The sequence below is a fragment of the Mobula birostris genome, chromosome 8 (genome assembly GCF_030028105.1).
Source record: "Mobula birostris isolate sMobBir1 chromosome 8, sMobBir1.hap1, whole genome shotgun sequence".
NCBI lineage: Eukaryota > Metazoa > Chordata > Chondrichthyes > Myliobatiformes > Myliobatidae > Mobula > Mobula birostris.
This window is the reverse complement of record NC_092377.1, coordinates 138,479,528-138,502,633: the sequence shown is the minus strand read 5'-3', so window position 1 is coordinate 138,502,633 and position 23,106 is coordinate 138,479,528. Positions and strand designations below refer to the sequence as shown.

The 23,106-nt window shown below is 38.5% G+C and overlaps 1 protein-coding gene across 7 annotated transcripts in view; it reads left to right on the top strand.

The window, feature by feature from the left end:
- The first annotated feature begins 570 nt into the window (after positions 1-570).
- Positions 571-23,106, top strand: part of nsd3 (nuclear receptor binding SET domain protein 3) — a 97,996-nt gene continuing 75,460 nt past the window's right edge. For 3 of the 7 annotated variants that reach the window (XM_072266432.1, XM_072266433.1, XM_072266427.1), the window contains exons 1-2: positions 571-903; positions 11,213-11,937. In XM_072266432.1, coding sequence (XP_072122533.1) covers positions 11,257-11,937 — 681 coding nt within the window. In that variant the 5' untranslated portion in view covers positions 571-903; positions 11,213-11,256. Of the gene's footprint in view, positions 904-8,741; positions 8,812-11,212; positions 11,938-13,536; positions 13,593-23,106 lie in introns of those variants that run through there. The other 4 variants (XM_072266428.1, XM_072266429.1, XM_072266430.1 and 1 more) reach the window with 4 other exon arrangements.

Below are 23,106 nucleotides of genomic sequence, written 5' to 3'. Positions count from 1 at the left end.
GCAGTATTTTGCATTTGGACTTTAACTAAGTTCGATTTTCAGATGTTGGAAACCTGCAATGAAACAGAAAGCCTTTGTGACGCCCAGCAGGTAAGGATGGATCTGTGGAGGGCAGAAACCAGAGTTAATAGTTTAGTTCAATTACCTTTCAGAGAGTTATGTAAGTCTTTAACTTTTCATCCTAAGGAGGGCATTTCGACAGTGCTTGATCACTCAACCTTGCACTGAAGTACACCCTGATTTGATTTGCTTTTGAAAGGTGTGCAGCAGAAAAAGGACTGTCTGCGTACCAGATATAACAACGCTTGTGATAAAAAGGATGAAGTAAGTGTGTGTGTGTGTGTGTGTGTGTGTGTGTGTGTGTGTGTGTGTGTGTGTAAGTGTAAAGAGGAACTACATTTCCCACTATGCTGGGTGGCTGTGCAGTGCGGCGCAGCCAATGGGAGCGGGGTGGGGGGGGTAAGGTTTGGGTCCTTACTGCGCCTCCGGGCCTGCAGGGAGATAGGGGACTACATTTCCCGTGAGGCCTAGCGGGGCTGTGCAGAGCATTGTGGCCAATGGGAGCGCGGCGTTTTCGGCGCTGAATGCGCCGCCGGGGCCTTTGTGCGGCAGCGAAAGAAACGGCAATAACAACGGTGAGCGGTGGCGGCCCGAGCCCCAGCTCCCCGCCTGGCCTTCCCTTCCCTCCGTTCCTTAGCAACGCACAGCCGGTACCGTCCTCCCCGCCCAGCAGCCGAGAATGGAGAGTCAGGCAGCTGAGCGAGAGCGGAGCTGAGGTACAGAGCAGTTCCCTTTAAACTGAAAGCGGCCTGGACATCCTGTCTCCCTTTGCTGGACTGATTTACTGTGAATCCCCGTCAAGTTGAGCTTCCCTGGGTCTGATTAGAATGGAACAAACTGCAGGTAGTATTTACACTGTCATTTGTCTTCATTATATTTCCCCCTCCTTTTCACTCTCTCTCTTCCTCCTCATCATCCACAGAAGCCCACTGTACCATAAAATGTTTGATTTTCAGTAAACACTTCACTAGGGTTAGGATTGTTTTTCTTATTGGGTTGAGGATGGAGATGGGTGGCTACATTGCTGGATTTAAAGGGCCAGTGGCAGCCATATTGCTGTTACTTCTCTTTTTTTGCTAACTGGGGACACAAAATGAAGTTGCAGTTTTATTTCAAAATCCCAGTTCCATTTTTGTTCCTGGTAATGAATATTTCCTTTCTCACTCCTGCACCTCAAAGCATTTAAGATTTCTTTCTTCCTTTTTCTTTTGGATTGCAATCTGATAAGGTGCTGCAAATGTTGCCTGAATTGTCTAAGGAAATATCTATTATGCCTGTGAGATTATTGAAATAAGTACTTTTGCCTGATGATGTTCTTGTTCTTTTACTTTTTTTGATGTTTATAGATATGGATTTGAAGGATGATTATAATGATAACTGCTGATTTCATTTCTAGTATGGTGATAGATGTTTAGATTATTTGCTGATGTGGTTTATTGTATAATTTTGAGCTTGTGTGGCTTTATGTAATAAATATATTATGTATTTCCTTTTGTGCTTGTTTTCTTTTTTTAAGATGGAACAAAATGGGAGGCCATTTGTAAAGTGTTCATTTGAAATATTTGTGCAAATAGTTATACAAGCTTGCACTTATTACACATACCTGCATATTTTTGGTTTTCATTATGCATTCAATTCTGTTTAGCACATTTTAAAATCTACTTTCAGTATCCCTTCAGCTTAGATTCTACACTACAATGCTTAAGGAATAATGTTATTTCCCTTCTGGTCACTTTGGAGGTTGTAGTAAATCTGCCTCTGGACTAACAACCACCCTGCAGCCAACAGACACACACATGCTCTGTGGTGCAGGGTGAAACTGGTTATCATTATTTACTCTTTAAAAAACCTTTATAGTTAAGATAATTCCAATCAAGGTCTGCACTTACCCTTTTCTGCTCATGAATATTCAGTCAGTGTGCCTAACTGAACTCCTCCATCCTCGGTACCATTGTAGTATATCACATTGCACACTTTCCATGGCCTCGCTATTCTGTCCAGAATCAAATACCAAATTCTAGTTGAGATCTGACACATTATAAGTTTCAGCATAGCTTGTCTTTTATTCCATGCTGGGCCAGGTAGTTGGCAGTCTTCTTAAAAAATCACAATTTTTTCTTGCTGCCATCGTATTTGTATGTGTACCCACAAATCTTCCAGATCTCAACGTCAAATTTATTAATACATGTTTTCCAGTCCTGATGAAAGGTCTTGGTCTGAAACATTGACTGTTTATTCCCCTCCACAGATGCTGCCTGACTTGCTGAGTTCCTCCAGCATTTTGTGCGTGTTGCTGTAGATTTCCAAAATCTTGTGTTATAATAGATTTCTCAGTTTATAATGTGTTTTCCTTTCCAAAATGTCTCACTTTACACATTACATTTTGTTCACCATGTATCAATGCAAACTGCTTGTGTTTTTCTCACTACTTACTATATATCTGAGTTTCTTATCACCTCAGATTTCATAATTATGCATTGTTTGTGTATCTGACAAGAAGAACAGTAGCAGTGATACAGTTCATCAATGTAAAAATGAAACAATTCCTTGCAACACTTAGGTTATTTCATCAGCTTTGTATTCATGCTCCCATTAACTCTCTAATTCAGTGGACGCCCATTTCACCAGCATGCTCTGCAAATTCTATATATCAAACCAATTTGAAAGTCCATTTATGCTGTATCAACCGTGATTATATTATCAACAAATTGGTTTTGTCGGCCATGGCTTGTGTTTAGCAAGCTGTTTGTCGCTTATTTACTTGATAATTTTTCTAATTATCTTGATGAATTTTTTAAACTTGGATTCTTTTTATCAAATTTCCCAACAGTGAACAATGGAGCAACAGCTTAAGCTGTTCTCTCTGGTGGGATGAGAGCGTTACACTTTATAATCTCTCAGTTCTCTTGCATCACTTTTGCACCCTAAGGAAACTAAAATTAAGGTGTGCTTTACTTCCAGCCTTGTTTTTCTCTGCAGCCAAGGATGCATCCAATTCAGACTAGGTGATTTATGACCTTGAGCACTGGTATCTTTTTGACTGCTCTCTTTAAATTGGTTATTATGCTCTCTAATTGCTCTACTATCTCTCCCATTCCTGTAACATTAGTAGCAATCTTTTATGAATATTGAAAAGTATTACCTACCTATAGCAAGGCAGCTTTGACTTTGTTCCTTAATTTTCTGTGCCCTCATTTATCCTGATAGTTTTACTGACTTGGCTTTGAATTGATCCGTTAAAGATTTTGTGTCTTTACAAGAATAATTTGAAGATTTCATGTGAAGACATTTATTCAGACAAATTTTCCTTTTCAACTTTTTTTATTAAGAAAAAGTGTGTTTTTAAGGTAATTGGCAAGTACAAAATCTATCACTTGAGTACCATTTGAGATATTGTTTATCAAGGAAGAACGAGCGGTGTGCTGTATTGATCGTGTACTTGCCAAAACAACTGTAAATACATTAGCCACTTGATGGTTTGCAGATACTACTGGATGTAATATTTAGTACACAAACACTGTTTTTCAGATGACATTGGAAACTGATGGAAGTCATTCGAGTTATTCATGAGGGATGGGAGTTAGCATAAGATAATGTGGAACCTCATCTACCTTTGTATTGAATCCTCTGAAAATATTTAGAGGGGGGAAAATGGAGCAACAAGGTCCTTCCACAAATTTTGCACTTTTAATATAATCAGATAGTATTTTGTGTGCAGTGAGCCCTTTAATACTGTGTAACAAAATGTCTCTGTTGTTCAGAGAAGATAAAAGAATACCTTGAGAGTTATAATTTGGTTTCCTGGAGAAATGCCGTTGAACTAGATTGATGTCAAATAGTTAAATTTCTTTAGAGTGGCTACTGGAATTGATAAAAGCTTTTTCAATATCAGCTCTTCATAGTAGGTATATCCACACGGACAGAGCTTCAAGAATGTATTTCACCTCCAGTCCAGGATATACTCTGTTTCCTTCATGCCAAAGCAATGAACTTTTATAAGGCAGACCGCGTTTTGGAATATAGTATTGCAAGCAATTTTGGGCCCATAATCTGAGAATGAATCTGCTTGTATTACAGAGAGTCCAGAAGGTTTACAAGAATAATCCTAGGAGGAAAAGGGTTAGTGTATGAGGAGCATTTGATTGGTCTGGGCACTTACTTGTTGGAGTTCATAAGAATGAAGGGGGATCTCAATAAAACCTACCAAATATTGAAAGATCTTGATAGTAGATGTAGAGAGGGTATTTCTAATAATGAGGGCGTGTAGGACCAGAGGGCACAGCCTCAGAATAGAAGGACATCCCTTTAGAACAGAAATGAGGAGGGATTTCTTTAGCCAGGGGGTGGTGAATATGTGGAATTCATTGCCACAAATGGCTGTGGAGGCCCAGTCATGAGTATATTTAAAGCGGAGGGTGATATGTCCTTAATTAGTAAGGGTGTGAATGATTACAGGGGAAGTCAAAAGAATACGATTGAGAGGGAATCACGATCGCATGGCAAGCAGACACGATGGGCTGAATGGCCTAATGCTGCTCATGGTCCTATAGGCATTCTTTGTCCATCCAAGATTTGGAAAGTAAAATTCATTTGATCATGATCTTGGTTTAAGAAAAAAAATGTTGGATATGATATGATGTTGTGATGTTGTACCTTTCAAAACAGAGTACTGCTTCTGATGATTTCCACAATTCCAGTGTCCTCTTTCAGAAACATGGTTTTGATTTTGTTTTAGAAAAAAAGATTCTACTTTATTCCAAGGAGAAGGATGCAGCTGGGGTTTTGCTCTGTCTGCTTTGTTACTTAAAAATGTTGTGATTTGAATAGGGCAGGTGATGCTGAAAGGATGTGGCTTCATGCTCAGAATTGTGTTCTTGGTCTCTCGTACATAGGGAAGGAATATGAGCAGCTGAGTCACTCTGTGCAGCTCAGCGGTCTAGCAGAAAACCTATCAGCAGCTTTTTTCCCACCCTTTTGGGCAAAGGAAATGTAGCATGTCAGGAAAGTGAGACATTGAAATGAACATTTAATGCTTGCAGAAGATAAACAGTGAAGAAGGATTTTCTTATTTGCCATCAGAGTTATTTATTACCATTTTACTCCATGCCTTACAGTGTTTCAAACACTTTAATTTCTTTTTTGGATTCCTTTGCACCACAAAAATGCAAGTGCTGCTGACTGAAACAGACCATCAATTTGCATTATCTGGTGATGTGTCCTTGTAGCTTTCAGCTGTTTGAGATTTTCCACTTTTCCTTTTCCACGCCCCACCCCCAGTCCCACTTTTTTTGTAATCCAGTTTTCTATTTTCCCTCCAGAATTCCCTGCCTTCTGTTGAAGCACATGATTTCTGTGTAACTGTACATTCCAGCAAGAGCTTTGGTGATAAGGCCTGATTGTTTACCCCATTGATTTTGTAACCCCAAATCCTATTGCTGTGCCACTATTATCACTTTCACCCAAATAGAGTTGGGTTTTGAACAAAAAATAAACTGCAGGAAGAACTCGGTGGATTGAAAAGCATCTGTGGAAGCAAAGGTTTGACATTTCCCGAACAAGACTGCATAAGAACTGAGAGGGTAGAGGGGGATAGGCAATCCCCAGGTTACATAGGGGATTGCCAGATTCTGTTTCTGTCTAGAAGCTGATTTCTCTGTAAGTCAGAAATGTCCATTTTACATAGCTGCCACATAGTACGTTGATGTAATTTCTCATTTCATTCAATAATCATGTTAACACTACCCATAATGAAACTAATGAAGCACATACTGTATCCAGTCACTACTTCTTACAGAAATATCTGCATGATGCTAAGCTAGGGCACATCATCAGTGATGTTACCTGGGGTCGTCATGTGTTTCGGGTCTTCCAACATCATACACCCTCGCCCAGGTGACCCGACCGGGGTTGATCGGACCCCGACCTGTGCCCTAGCAGCAACCCATGGATCTGCCCTCTTTATCCAGGGCCATGTTGACACTTTCTCTGCTGCACTGTGGTGGTAGAAATGGCTCTCCTTCTTCTCTCTCCTGTGATTCCAAGTGCAGTGTATACTTTGCAGAGTGACTGGCCTGCAAAGCCACGACACCCGACCTCCACGGGCCAACACTTTGCTCTCCAGCCTCTTCTTTGGCAATTGTTCTTCAGATCTTCATACTTGGCTCTTTTCTGCTCGTAGGCCTCCTCCGTGCGTTCTTCCCACGGCACGGTAAGCTCAAGCATAAGCGGCGGCAATGTAGTCTCTGTGATGCGGGAAGGAAACTGCAGCTGTTTTCCCAGGTCTGCTTTTAGCTTCCATTCCTGCACAGTGAAGAGCAACCCGGTTGGTTTCTGGTGTTCTGTTGGTCTTTTCCCCCTCTTTGACAAAGCAGATAGTATTCATGAATAACATGAAACATTTAATTATTATTGTTTTAAAAATGTATGGGAGAATTCGTGTAAAGTTAGATTTCTCTAAGTCAAACAATTCATTACTCTGAGAGTCCCTGTATAGAAGTGAGCATATACTTGTTTCTCCAGACTTGATTTACTCCCAATAAAAGTTACGTAAAATATAATTCCTCAAAAACTTGAATAAATGGGGTGAAAAGAAATGTAGTAGCTCTTCTTTGTGTTGATTTGACTGTTGAGTCCTCAGTTGATGTCTGGGGATTAATATTACACTGGTGCATTAACCCATCAAGTTTGTTTGAATGCTTGATGTGCCGAAGTAAGATCTGTAAGGAATTCTGTATATGTGACCGTATGAAATGGTGGTTTGTTTGAAACTCATTAAATGTAAAATAAAATGAACTGTTTGGATGTTTAAAAAAAAATTGCTCATGCAGTACTTTGCATGACTGTTGAGAAGTTATTGTGAAGGGAGCATTGCATTACTGAGAAGCACAGATTGAAGTACAGCATACTTGGAAATTATGGAAAATGTATTGGCAGAGTTTAATCCAATATGAAGGGGCAAGACTCTACAATTTGATTTGCCAGCTATAATGTGTTGAAAATAATTATATTTCCCATGTATAGTGGAATCTGGTTAATTGGACCATCGGTTAATCGGGTTGGAACAACTAATTGAGAACGTAGCCTGAATTCTCTTCATTTATTTGGGACACTATGCCAGTTCATTGGGATAGGAGACCGTTGCCCAACAATTTCTGACTAGTGTCAATTGCGTGTGTTTGTGTTCAAAGAGCAGTGATTTTTGTCACTGATAGTTGGTGAAGAGTAAGTGCTGTATGGCAATAAATAAAAATAAATAATTCAGAACTGTTTTGCTCACTGCGATTTCAAGCATTCAGGCTTGAAGATGCCAGAAATGGCTGAGAGGGAAAATAAAACTATTTCACTACATAGTTGGGGTCTACAAATAATTTAAAGGTATCAACAATCATTTTGAATGTTATAATGAAAATGAAGATTTTTTGCATGCATTCATTGAAAGCGTTGTATGAAGGCAGTCGATTATCTGCACTAGGTGTCTGCTGATTTTCATTTATAGTTAATCAAAAGAACAGCAGCATACTGTCTCACAGGAACTAATGCTGTCCGCAGTTTTATAATATGTAGTAGTATTTGTGGTATTTATGTATTCATTTACATACATAATTTGTTACTCAGTTAAATGGTAGTTTGTCTTTTTTAAAGGTTTTATCTATTTCCATGCAACTTAGGTTAATTGGTGCAGCCGCTTAATTGGGTCAAAATGTACTGGTCCTGATGTGTCCTAATTAACTGGAATCCACTGTATTTGCAAAATGAGTAATTTCTAACAGATAATTTTTTAGTTTTGAAAGGAGCTTTTTAGAATTCTGTATCCAAAATTTAATTTCTCCTCATGTCAGTTTTCTCATTGGTAATGGAACAAGATTGATAGTAGGTATATTACCCTTTATGTAGCTCCTTATTGGATTAGAGCTGCATCTTTGTTGCATAAGAGGTTCCATAATGTTTGCAGTTCTGTCATTTTTAGCAGTCATTTTAAAAATAGAAAAGCTTCTCAGCAGTTCTCCTTGCATCTTTTGTATGAAAATGAGTGAATAGATGTGCATTGTAGAAGGGGAGAGGAAGTGCATGGATTCCAATCAGATTGCTTGCAAATGTTTAGATAAGGAGTTGCTTTTGAAATGTCTTGTCAGAGGTTTATAAAGAATGTTCGGCAGTGATTCTGTGAAGTCTTAATCACCTTAAACCAGCAAATACCTTGGATAAAAATCACTCTGCCTGCATTTGCATTTTAGTTTGATTTACATTTTATCTGGGGATTGAAAATGGGATATTTTTCCTTTTGAAGACGATCAAATATTTAAAGGAAGGTATCTTCACGTCATTTCTACATCTTCCGTGTCATCACCCCTTCACCCCCAGCCTTCCCTACTTTATCATTTTAGGAAAGTACTTGTTTTTCTGTAATTCAGTGACTCGTGAAAGAAAATTCTCATTTTCACTGCTATTTGCAAATCCCTTCCATTAGGCGTTAAGTATCTAAATTACTGATTTTTGGGGTAATTCCTTTGGGTTAATGTGTTTATGATAATGTACTCCAGATTCACGGTTTTAAGTTATTTTCAATAAATGATAAATGCTCTAGCTTGTTGTTCTTGGGCATGACATGTCTAACTGGATGTCTGTAATAATAGCATTTTGTTTTTTATTTTATTTATTGCAGTGTAAAAGCGGCACACAAATTAACACTTTTTGGGAGAAAGGCTGCAATCAAGCAATGTACAAACTGAGTTTCAGTGTAGCTAAAATGAAGTGTGTTTCAGAATTTTATACTTTATATTTTATTGTCACTGAACAATTGATGCTAGAATGTACAATCATCACAGCGATATTTGATTCTGTGCTTCCCGCTCCCTGGATTACAAATATTAAACATTAAAATTTTAAATTATAAATCATAAATAGAAAATGGAAAGTCAGGTAGTGCAAAAAAACTGAGAGGCAGGTCCGGATATTTGGAGGATATGGCCCAGAACCGGGTCAGGATCCGTTCAGCAGTCTTATCACAGTTGGAAAGAAGCTGTTCCCAAATCTGGCCGTACGAGTCTTCAAGCTGCTGAGCCTTCTGAGCAATGTAGAAGTTGGATACTCATGAACTAACCACATGACACCTGAAAGTTACTCTATGAACGTGTATGTAACAAGTAACAAGCATCAGGTGATATAGGATACACACAGATCCCCCTGCTCACCTGTGTAGGTGTGCACAAAAACCTTCCTTCTGTTATGTTCCATTTAAGGTGCATTGTTTTCCCTCAGGTTATATAGCCTGAGGCTAGTTGGATGCAAAACATGCCTTCTCTGTAGCAGAGCTTTTAAGTAATTTTGCCATGGAAGACTTGAGTTCAATCATTTTTCATATTGGGTACTTTTGATGTCAGTTATTCATTAATCTGCAATACATCTTGAACCTGATGACAAGGATTTTTGTGTTTTTCTTTGCCTGTGATTCTTATGGTTATGCATGTGGGTAAAGAAAATTGCAATCACATAGCCTTTGCCTTATGCCAGTCACTTACACATCAGTAACAATGGAGCAGAGCAAACGGTCAATTTGTTGTCCCTTTTTTCCCAGTTTAACTGCAGTTGTGAACAATGCTGTGTCTTTAATTCCCTGTGAGGAGAATGGTTTAGCAGTAGACAATGGTATTTCTCAAGTGGGAGATAGTCTTGTTCTAAGGACAGACTGGTATTTGGTAGAGCAAGAGTTTGTAAGGGAGTATCGTTTTGGGGGAGGGAGGGTGAGGATCAGAAATCTAAATAAAATATTCAAACTCTTTGAAGTTCTGAATGATGTTGTATTGTTCAATTATCATTCAACTGTACTTGAATATAGCCAAACGAAAGTGTTCCCCTGAGGCCAAGGTGCAACACAGATTACCATGAACACATAGCACAAATAATGCATATGATTACAATTTCAGAAAATCAGTTGCAAGGAACAAAAAATAAAGCCCAAAGTTCTTAGTAGCATGTCTGTAGAATTGATGGTAAATTATCCTCGTCCAGTTTATTCTTCCACCAAGTGAACACTGGGGGGCAGCACTGATGGGAGGGTCTAGCCTCCAACATAAGTACAGATTCCAGCATGCTCTGCAGGGGCTCTCCCACACCACCTTGGCGTCTCCACTCCTGATCGGCCTAGGCCTTGCCACAACCAAGGTAACGCAGCTGCCCTGCCATCAGTCCAGTGAACTGGATTTTTATTCTATGTTACTAATGTCGAACAGGGTTTTGCAATCACAATAAAAATGTCCAAGACAATCTTGTGCACCGTCCAACAGTACACAACGAGTCCATGCGGCGACACAACAAACAGTACGCAATAAGTCTAGCTCCATTGCTATTGAGGAACTCACTGATGAGGTGGACCTGCAGTACTTAATGTTCTTAGTTTCTAGTAGTGACTTGTGATTGTAAAAAAATATACACAATGAACAGGCACGCCTTGATTGGACCAAAGTAGCTGCTGCGTCTGAGCGTGCTGCCATCCTACAGGTAGCATGAAATTAACAAGAAAGAGTTTCATATGAAGTTAGAAACAAGTTTTCACTCCCTTTTTCTGCCATATGGACAGCTTTGCCGCAAAAAGCTATTGAAGTCAAGTGAATCATGCCATTAATTGGAACCACTAGAATTATAACAACGTAAAAGGATTTGCGCAGAGCTAGCAAATGGGACCAAATGACACCAGCACTTGTGTGTAGGAAAATGTTCCCAAGTGTTTTTTTTTTAAGAAACATTTATGGATTCCTTCTACCCAAAATTTCTTATGAATAATCATTTGTTGTGTTACTGCCTTCAAATGAGTTAGTGTTTTAACTTTTGCTGTACTTTGCTTCCCTTGTTTTAATGGTAATTCACTAAACTGTCAAACCAGATGACTAGTCTAATCGTTTCTTGAAAGAACTGGAATGTAATGGAAGACTCAGTAGTTTGAACAAAATCTTGAATGTTCATGGAATAAAAACAATTATTTGTTGTTAAGTCAGAATAATTTTAGCTGACTTTTTGTGTAATACTGTGAATTTAGTGTCTGATATAAATTTGAGTTTGTTTTGCATGCCTTATTTTAGCAGGAACTTAGTTGTGAGTTGCCGCTTGTTAAATGGTGGGTGAAGATTAATGATGTACATTTGTTGTCATTCCATAGGCTCAACTGGAGAGAGGGAAAGTTGAGGATGCTGGGGCAACACGATGGATTTCTCCTTCACATTCATGAAAGGTATCATGGGAAACACGATTCAACTGCCACAACAACTTATTGATTCAGCCAATATGAGGCAGGTTCCTGACGTCCTGAATGCCAGTGGTGGCATTGGGGAAGACAGAGGGCAATCGTATGAGGCTTCCCTACAACAAGGCTTTACTTATCCTGCTTCTGGAGCTGATACTATTCCACCAGTTACCAATGGCTACTCAACCGTTAATATGTATGAATCACCGAGCAAATGCCCAGCATATTCCCAACTCCCCAATGGATCTGCCAATGGTTATGGCACATATAGGAATTTTGGTTCCAGTGACTATTACTTAGGAGAAAACTACTTGGTGAAGCAACATGAAATTCAGGAGAAAGTGCCCTCTCCACCTGTTCCTGAACCTGTCACCCCAAAGAAGACAGGCTCTCCTGAGATCAAGCTGCGAATAACTAAGACTTACCACAATGGGAAGGCGCTATTTGAGTCCTCGCTGTGTGGGGATCTTCTAAATGAACAGCAGGCTCTTGCGGCTGAATCCGCATTGTCTCGCAAGCAGAAAAGGGAAAAAAAGAAGAGAAGTAAACATGAATCTGTCAGTGCCGAGAGACAGGAACATAAAGTCATTAAGGTAGAGCATGAGGAATGCAAGACAGACTGTGGAAACTCTGTAAATAAGGTACAACTTCACTGTCATCAAATATCCAAAGAAATTGTAATGTAATTGTTTTTCATTATAATTCCTCTTACTGTTTGATTCTGTAAACATTCAAGGCTGTTTTCCTTTGTCCACTTAGACTACTTGTCAGAATTCTTTGGCATAATTTAAACAAACGTATGATGACTTAGGACTATTTTCACCAGTTTCCATTCTCAACACTAGTGAGATAATGTATCTTAAAATGGCCTCTCTTCTGGCCGAGCTCTGTTATCTATACATCCTTTTATGAATCTCTAATCTCTCATCTCTTGGCTTGTTATTATTCCTTTGTCATCCTAATGTATTTTAACCTCCATACTGGTCTATGAAGATCTTCATTCATATTCCGCAGTGGTGCCTTTCCCTTCACTGCTCTCTACCTCAGACTGTACTATGTAAAGTAGTCCGGTATTACAATTCTCTAAACACTTGTCTGTCTCCAGTTCTCTTGTGCACTTACCTGTTGCTTTTATTTTACAATCAGTTATCAGCTGCCCAGGCTCTGAGGTTTGGCTATTCCTCACCAAAACTCTTCATTTGTGCTTCTCTCTTGTCCTCAATATGACACTTCAAACTTTGGATATCTATTCTAATATCTTTGTGTTGTCAAATCCTGTCTGGTGATCTCTTTGGGTCATTTTAAGTATTATTTTCAATGTATGTTGCTGTTTCCATATAATATAATTTGTCCCTATAAATACTCTATGTCCATTTTTGGTGCTAAATAGGGAACACTTCATTACCCGCAACCAAGAAAATTGTAGCGTTTTGATTGGTGTGACTAAGAGCAGTGAATTGAGTCAATGCACCTCAGTAATGTCCAAAGCAAGATTGGATTATTAATATGCTTTTATTGTATCCCATGTTTTTGAGTGTGTAATCATAGATTTTATTATTTGCAAACTAGTTCATTTTATTGGATAGCTTCCATGTCTTTTCCATTGCATTTATAAGAAATTGGCTAAATTGATGTTTTGCTTTTAGGATTCTGTTTTCTGTTCAAATTTTTTGAGCACAATGATGCCATCTTAGAAATTTGTTCTTTGAAAGAAGATGTGTGCAGAAAGGCCAGAGTTTTCTCTACTGCATGCTTATCAAAGTGTGGATAAACTATTTTTAACTCCTTCTGTAGTTAAAATCTAAATGTTACCAGGGCCTGCTCTTATAATGAAGTAAATTCCCTCAGAAGTCCTTGATTGAGAGGCTCTATGCCTCCACAGATGCTGCTAGTCCTATTGAGTTCCACCATCAGTTTGTTTTCTGTAGCTGTAGACTACAGGACCTGCATGTTCTTGTCTCCTTCAAGAGGAAGTCTTACTTCACTTTATTGCTGAGCCAGTTTCACAGCAGATTTCTGTGCCTTTAGTGGTGGTGAAAAGTGTGCATCTATTGTTAACTGCTCTTTATTTGAAGTTAAGTCAAGTCAAATTTATTTATAAAGCACATTTAAAAACAACCCATATTGACCAAAGTGCTGTACAATCCATAACAGGTAGCTAAAATCACAAATACAAGAAACACAGATATAAACAACAAGGTACACAGCTTATTGGCATAAAATAAACAACACATGAGCCTAAGCACAAGCCAAAAAATCAGCCATATCAGGAAGATTCAAATGCTAGTGAATAACGGTGAGTTTTGAGCCTGGACTTAAAAGAGTCAATTGAAGTACTGATGCAAAATATCCTGAAGATTAGTTGATGAGAGTTAACATTTTATAGCAGTGAAATACATTAAAACAAAGTAAGTACTGTCTTATTGTTGGAATTTAGTATGATATCAAGATTATTAATTCCCTAGGTTTTTTCAGACTATGATGAAATTTTGGAATATCCTTTTACATTTTTGGCAGAAATAATTATACTCTTTGCACATTTGAGTTTTCTTCTGTTGTGAAACAATATCCTTGCAGGTGCTGAAGCATTCTTGTGTGTGTGAAAATGCACGAGCAGCACATATTGTTTCTCTACTATGGGTAATGATTTGAGAGGACTTACTCCATCTCATTCCAGTTCATTGTAATAATGTAAGATGATTGCTTACACACAAAGTTTCTTCTGTATATATTGGAATCCTAGAGCTATGGTTCTGGCTGTGAAGATGTTGTAAGCAAGTTGTAAGTCTGACAGGGACAGATGTGATTTCAAAAACTTAATAGATTGAGGATGTTGTGCTGAAGCTTTGGTGGCTGTTAAAATTCTAGTGCAGGCCCTTTTTTGTGCAGTTTGAGAACTTTGGAAGTCGATGCTGATGTACTATGAATGAAACTGAAGCCTTTTGCTAATACTTCTGTACTTCAGTGTGTGGGAGAATGCGCTAACTCCATTTCACTAATCTCTTTACCTTAATTTCATCCTTGGGTGGTAGTGAAATATTGGCCATTCTCCATTTTTGTTTTCTGGAAGGTTACATTGGTAGGAAATGATTAGGGAAGGAACCATTTTGCATATTTTGTATTTGTTCATACTCTTAAGTAGTAGCTTCCTCTTTGAGCTGGCATGATTTGTGAAGCTGCCATTGAATTATTTTCATTACTCACCTTGTATTGTTCATTTTTAGAACTCTGAAGGTTGAGTGCAAATCGAGGAAAATAATAATAAGTACTTTATAAATCCCGAGTGGGAAATTATTTTATTACAGCAGCAAAATTTAAAAATAAACTTAGCAATAATAATAAATATGTTAACTAATAAAGTACAGAATAATATAAAGTAATAATTTACCAATGTGCCATACTGTGCAATAATGTACAAATTAATAAAGACCATTGTGCTATGATATGTGTTCTCCAGTCACACAGATAAACAGTTGTATATGCTTATTGGAAGCATACCAATAAACAATTATCCTGACAATCCAATTTCGATAAATGATGGCAATCAATTAAAAGAAAATTAAATCGTGTCAATCTTTTTAACAATCCTACCTCCTCTGATCTTATTTTAGGTGCAGTGAAAAAGATGCCTCAAACTGTTATCTGTTGATGTAGCTTTCACAGTACGGCCTGATCTGCCAGCATTGAACAATAGCACTTACGTTTCTTTTGGAAATACCTAGACTTCGATCCAGACTAGGAGCCTAGAATATTTCTTTACTGCCTAAATTCTGGATTCTGGTGCCATTTGTGTTCTTTTTTACTCAGATGAACATGGAAGACACTATTATTCATCTATATTTGGCTTGTTGGACACTGTGCTCTGCCATGAGCAGCATCTAGAATGGATGACTAAAACTTCAAGTTTGAAGTGACTTGTTACTGAGTAACTATTGGTGTTCTTAACTGTTACCAATCACTGTTCTTATCCTTGCACAATATTTTTCCCCACTGATTGTTTCTGGAAAAGCAAGTCATCATTGCACTGTTTTAATATAATTGGCCGTCATGGTTGACCGAAAGTAGAATTAATGTTTGAAAAAGTGTGTAGTTTGAGATGGAAGACTGCTTTTATAACTTTAAGATGAATCTATTAAAAAGAATGAAAATTCAAAGTAACTGAAAGTTGTAAGATTTAAAATTGGGTTGTTTGTTTAGCGAGTAGGTATGGCAATCCTAAAAGGGATTTAATAGGCTGGTGTATTTGTGAAAGATTTGTGATGGAGTTTGGAGAATTGAGGAGAATTACACTGATATTCTGAAGCACATCCATATCAGGAAGGTGAAAATGCAAGATCTATTGGAGAATATCATGGAGGATAAGGGAGGAGTCCCGGGGCTCTTACAGATATTTACATCTTTGTTAGCCACAGGTGAAGCAACAGAGACTGAAGGATGTCTAATTTTGTCCTCTTTTTCAAAAAGGGCACTTGGAATAAACCTAGAAGCTACAAGTTGGTTAGCCTTGTACCGTGGTGGGGAAATTGAAGCTTTTGAGGAACAGGATTTGTGACTACTTGGAAAGGCAGGGACTAATTAAGAGAAGATGGCATCAATATAAATTTCTGCAGGGAAAACAAGTTGTGTACCATAGGATCAGTGCTGGGACCTTTGCACTTGTATGAGAATATAAGAGGTATAATTAGTAAGTTTGCAAGTGACACAAAAAGTGGAGTTGTAAACGGCAAAGAAAATGGAGCAAGGATACAATGCGACATGGATGTGCTGAAAAATTGGTTAGAGCAGTAGTGGATACAATTTGATCCAGAATATGTGAGGCAATGCACTTTGGGAGGTCAAATTGTGATGGGGTATTTAGTGTAAATGGGGGCAGACCGTAGTGTTGATGGCCAGAGAGACCTTGAGGTGCAAGTCCATAGCTCCCTGAAAGTGGTGACGCTGATGGATCAGATACTGGAATGTTTCTCTTCATTGGCAGATGAATTGAGCATAATAATTGGGACGCCATGTTGGAGCTGTACAAAAGAGTGGTTATGCTGCACTTGGAATATTTCCCACAGTTCTGGCCAGCACTACAGTCGCAACAGAGAGAATGCTGAAGAGCTGGTCCAAGTTGTTGCTTGGGATAGAGGGCGACATCCCGGACAATGAAGAAATTAAATAGACTGGGGTTGTTCTCACAGAAGTTTAGCAAGTTGACGGGTGATCATATAGAGGTTTGTAAAATTATGCACTACAGTGGGATAGCAAGGTAGAGTAGTGGTTAGCATAATGCTATTACAGCACCAGTGGCCTGGGTTCATTTCTGCCACTGTCTGTTACAAGGTTGTACATTCTCCCTTTGACTGCATGGGTTTGCTGCAGGTGCTCCAGTTTTCTCCCACATTCCAAAGACCTCCAGGTTAGTAGTTCAATCGGTTACCTTGGTGTAATTGGGCAGCACAGTCTTGTTGGGCCTGAAACTGCCTGGCTAAGTAATAAAAAAAATAGATAAAATGGATAAAATATATTTTTTAAAAGGCATAGGAGCCTAGAACTAGAGGGCCCAGGTTTAAGATGAGGGGGGATAAATTTAAGAGGTCTGTCGGATGTTTCCATAGAAAGGTGAACATTTGGAATGAGCTGCCAAAAGAGGTGGCAGAGGAAAATATCACTATGTCTAAAATGTGTTTGGGAAAGTACTTGGATAGGAAAATCAGAGGGATACAGGCCTCATGCAGGCACAGGGGTTAGCATGGATGACTTGGCAGAATTGGGCTGATGGGGCCCAATTCTGTGCTGAATGTTTTTACAATTCTGTCATATCTAAGGTGTATTGAAATGCATGTTTTGTGGTTAGAGGTGTTTCTTGTATGTGAGTTTGGGTGGACCTGCAGAAGGGTGAAGTGATAGGAGAGTATGTATATTTCAGGAGTGTTGGGGATTGGCTGTGGGTGAACAGTTTCTATATGGCTCCTGGTGAATTGTTGCTGAAGTATCTCAACTTAAGTTTTTCTTAAACAGCCCAAGATTTCATGTATGAAATATGCTCCATATATCAGGAGTAAAAAATAGCAATTCTGCAACTTTATAAAGTGTGTGGTATCACCTGATTAAAATATTTTTCAGGCTTAAAAGACTTGAAAGATTGTGCTAGCTGATTAGGCTCTTGCAGCTTCGCTCTGGTGGTTTTTGATGTTATTGAATTAACGCTTTGCAGCTTTCTGTCATCCTGTATTGAGCAACCCAAGTACAGAAAATGATGTAACCTCTCAGTACAAAACAGTACTAAAATACACAAGAAGTAAACCTCTTATTTATAAAGGTGTCAAGGAAACCTCTGCAACAATATTCATAATACAAAAAGTCATTTTTATTAAGGCAGTATTTTTATCTTGATTAAATGATAGCCCCCAACCTAAGTAGGAAACATCATACATTCTTGAACAGTAACTAAATCCTTGCAAAATTACCGATTACAGCATCGGAGAGATTTCCTGATGATGGGTGATGCGGATCTGAATTACTTACGTGGTTACACCTAAGTGTTCAGTTCCATGAAATATTTGCTCGTTGCTATATTGTTAGAAATTCTCATACTAGTATATGACTGCATCCTTCCTCCAGGAACTTTGTTTCAAAGGTACGTTTAATGTCAGAGAAATGTATACAATATATAACCTGAAATGCTTTTTCTTCGCAACCATCCACAAAAACAGAGGAGTGCCCCAAAGCATGAACGACAGTTAAATGTTAGAACTTCAAAGTCCCCCCCCAACTCCCCTCCCTCCTGCACGTAAGCGGCAGCAAGCATTATCTCCTCTCCTCCCACCTTTGTTTTTAAAAAATGACAGTGAGCAAAATTAGATGCAATACATTGGTAATGGGTGAACTATTTTTTAAACTAAATTTTGTCAGGGCTTCCTTGCACCTCTACTTTATCTCTTTGTAACCCAGTATCCTGTATGTTTTTAACAGTTTCTGCCCTGCACTTTCAATAGTTTGTGCACACAACCCCACACTTCTCTGTTCCTACACTCATTTAGGAAGATATACTCTCATTTCGCCAAGCAGCTGCTGTGGATCGCTTACTATTCTTCTCACCATTCCCTATGCCTCCAAGTTTTGTGGTAACAGTAGATTTGGAAATTATGCCTTGCCATCCAAATCTAAGTCATCATTAAATATTAAGGAATGTGGTGATACTCATACTGACCTCTGGAGAATTACCATTTATCCTTATTCATCACTAATGAAAGTTTCTTTCATTTAGCCTATTTTTTAATCCCTGTCAGTCAAATCTACTATATGGCATTTTATTCAAATATCCTTTAAAAATCAAAAGTGCATGAACTGCATTGAAAAAAAGAGCTTATGAATTTACTGCAGATTGAATTACAAACAGGCCTTGTATGCCTTTATATTAAATGAGCATAGATCAGAAGCACAAGGGATCCTGCAGATGCTGAAAATCCAGAGCAACTCTCAAAATGCTGGTGGAATTCAGTAGGTCAGGCAACATCTATGGAACTGAATAAACAATTGACATTTGTGTCCTGATGAAGGCTCTCGGCCTGAAATGTTGTCTGTTTATTCATTTCCATAGATGGTGAGTTCTGCCAGTAATTTGTATGTGTTGGTTTGAACATAGATCAATTTCAGTTTTTGTTCTGTTGTCCTGTATGGCCTGACTTTCACTGTCTGACCTAACTCTAGTTTATCCAACCTCCCCTTGTACCTGATATCCTCTAATCCAGGCAGTATACTGGTGAACTCTGCACACTCTCCAAAGCCTCCGCATCCTTTCTACAATAGATTGACCAGAATTGCACACAATACTCCGTGCTGCAGAACCAAGGATTAATACAGCTGCAATTTCAGCCGACAACGTTGTGCTCAAGCCACTGGAGTGGGACTCAAAGTTTGGACTTCGGCCAAATGTTCCTGCCCATTGGAGGAATATTGAAAGTGGAAGATTAAGTGGGTATGGAGAGGGAGGATGGTTCCTATAGTGGGGGAGTTTCAAGCCAGAGGGCAAAGCCTCAGAATACAAGGACGTTCTTTGGAGCTGTTGTGGAATTTCTTTAGCCAGCAGGTGGTGAACCTAGGGAATTTGTTACCACAGATAGCTGTGGAGGCCAAGTCTTTGAGTATAGTTAAAGCAGAGGTTTGATGATTAGTAAGAATGCCAAAGGTTATGGAGAGAAGGCAGAGTGGGGTTTGAGGGGGGTAGTGGAGCAGCCATAATGGAATGGTGGAACAGACTCAATGGCCTGAATCTGCTCCTATAATAGACTCGCTATCAGAAGTACATGGTCAACTGACATGAGTCAGCATCTTAAGGAAAGTGAAGCAAAACGTGAAATCTAATATTTTGAAAACAGTTTTTATGTTTCGCAGTGAAGTGAAGGAGGTAAAATCTGGGAAATAGAACAGTACCATTTTGGTACCTAATATTGACCATCCACTAATCCCCACACTGGAACAGAAAATACTATCTAATGTGTGCACTAATTCCACAGAACTCTGAATATGACCTGGCAGTGCATGAGTAAACTTGGCATAGTTTTACCTCTAGAATTTTGGCAGTGAAGAGTTGGTGTGACATATTAAACTCTCTGGAATATTTAAACCTGACTGTGAAAGGAGACCTGAGTCACGTTTGGTTGGAATAAATCAAGCATCTGACACAGAAGTGAATGAATCTTGTTCTGACCTGTATTGTTAGGCAGTTCCTCATTGTTTTACTTGGAGGAAAGTTGTGTAGTTGGCAGGAGCTATTTACAGGTGTTTGTTTAGTACTATAGGCTTTTCACCTATGTCACTCACTTGGAATTATTTTTTATTTCACTTTGCATATATCAATATAGTCTGAACAGGCAACATAGAGATGAAAGGAAATGATAGAACAAGATTAACAATGAGATTTGTGTTTTCTGAAAGTTTTCATCGCTTGTGGTGTGCATAAAAGAATTTATTTTCTGAGAAATGTATAGTCATTTTAACAAGTTATAACCAAACTCAAGTGTACAGCAACGTAGTCAATGAATGACTCACATGAGGACTGATAGGTGGAGCACGAACATATTCTTGAATTGCTGTGATTTGAAACCTATAAACAGTATAATTGGATACTTTTGACTCTCTGATACTTGCATGCTAATGCTGAACCATAGTAGTATGTCAAATAATCATCATTGCTATGATGGTTAGTGTCATCTTGGGTATTTCTGTCTGGTAGTGAGGAAGAGGGTTTGAAAAGAAAGTCTACCCAGGGTTATGGCCAAAGTTTGTGAGGAGCAGTAGTCTTAAGTAACACATTAGTTAACTGTACGATCATTCAAGATTGATAGTGGAATCAACCTGTGCTTAAGTGGTCAGGAGATAGTGAGCTTCTAAGGCAGCCCTATTAATGGAGGATATTAGACTGCATTGGAAGGAAGCAATTTGGTATTGATAGCGAAATTGTAGTAAATGACTAGCAAAAGCATATGAAAGCACATGGATCAGACTAAAAGTAGGATGAGGAATGAGCTAAGGTTGATTTTTAAAATTGTTTTCAGCTGAATTTAATATAATTTAAAGGAAATTTCCTATTAGAGATCCATAAAACATTTCTTGTAATTCAGATTAACTATAATAGCAGTTTAAAGAGCTTTGAGTATACCAATCCTGAAAATTCTACGTTTCATAAAAAGTAACTTCAAGCGGCTCAGAATTCTCCTCATTAATTTGGACATGGTTTGTATCAATGTGGTATGAAAAGGAACAGTTTTTTACCTGTTCTTTTTGACTTAAATTCAAGGTCACAGAATAAGTGTTTAAACATGAGGTTTAGAGTGTACTCATCAACCTGAGATATTAAATAAAATGTGGGGGTGGAAGATGGGGAATAAGGTAAAACGTATTTATAGTTCTGATAAAAGGTTAACTCTTGCTGCCTGACCTGCTGAGTATTCCCAGTATTGTCTATTTTTGTTTCAGTTTTCCTGTCACAGCAGTTCTTGACATGAAGTATTAATTCGGTTTCTCACTAGGTATTTCCTGACCCACTGAAAATTTAGTGTTTTCTATTTTATGGCACGTGAAAGTCACTCTTTATATCAAAGTATAATGCTTCTAAATTTGGTAGATTTTTGCTTTAAATTTTCACAAATCCAAATTTTGATGGGAATGCCTTGGGGCTACATTTTGAATATTATCTTCATTCTCAGAATATTGTCCACTAACTACGATTGCACTGTAAAGTGCAGATGTTGCTGGATGGCTATTCATTCAGGAAAACATTAAAAAATCTCCACTTTCCCTTCCAAACAACACATTCAATTGAAATTTGGGGAAAAGTGAAGAATTCAATAATTAGGAAATCCATGCTTCTGAGAGAACTGGCCTTTTTCATGAGTTGTTACAGTGTGGAAGAAGAGACTGGAAAGAGGATTAAAATTGAGTACTGTACTGCTGATAAACTGCTTGAACATCTGTACTATAGAAGTTGGCTTTTTGCACTTGTTTAATTGTGTCCAATGAAGGGATCTGAACAGTCTTTTGTATATATAAAAAGATTTATCGTACAAAGATAATGGAGCGGGATGGGACAGGTTGGTGTGGGAAAGCACATGTTAGAAATGTAAAATAAATGTCACAAAGGAGCAATTGATGTTTTCTGAAAATTCGATTTGGGAAGGAGTCATCATGTGCACAGTTGTCAGTGAGTTTGCAGTGAGTTCTTTTCAAAAGGATTGACCTTTCCATTTCAAATGGTAGGGTCAATGAAGAGTGGCACTGTTTTGGTGATAGTGTACTTGGTCTGAGGATTAGTATATGCAGGACGTCTGTAGTTGGACAACTCTAGAGTTCATGGAAGTGGGTAGGTGTGCAGCTGGAGATGGAGTCTGGGGTGCTTGTATATTTGATTTGTCAAGCTGAAACTATCATGCATTATTTCATTGCAACCTTTTATTTTAGATGTTGTCCTTTGCTTTAAAATGGCACCTTTTTTTTGTAATCTGCAGGCAGTGCTTGCCCCTCCCTATCCTTCATGAACAACAAAACCTTTATACCATTTTTCTTTTTTTTTTTACTATCTTAGGAGTTGATGTAATCAAAATCCATTCTGTTTTATTCCTCTGAGCTCAAGATGGCACAGCTTGATGGCAAACAGAAGGATGGCCTTTCAGACTATATATTTGGAAACCCTGTTGAAACATGGAAATTCACAAACTAGTTCAGTAATGAAATATTCAGTTTATAAGACCATGTGTAATGTAACAGTGCATATCTGGAGCAGTAGCAGTATACTTTATAACTGATCTTTGTGCTTTTGGGGTGTGCTGGTGCCCCATAGGGAGGAAGTTAGGTGAAGATCGCAGATGACTCGTTGTAAACTGGCTGTACGCTATGAAATTTAAGGATGGCTTGTGTGAGAGATTGAGTAGGCTGAACATAAAGGCAAGAATGGTCCCTGCAATATTAACCTCCTCTTGCTTTTCTCATTTTGTCATATGCTGTGCTTATTTGTTTAATCATGTTTTCCTGCTAGTCATGCTCTCTTCAGTCATTTGCTTTTGTGTGGTCACTTTGTCTGTCTGCTGCCCAGTCACTTGCACTCTTTTCCTTTCTGTTCACCTCTCCCAAAAAGAGAGCTAATTATTCAGTGGAAATACGTTGTTGAAATTCCCACAGTTTGCATCCAGAGAGACTCCATATAAATACTGACTACAGTTAATAAATAGGTCAAAGTCTGAGGATCCTACAGGAAGTGACTGCCGCCTGAATCCGAATAGCTTTTGTGCCATTGTCAAGGAATGCCAAGAGGATGATTAGAATCTTGC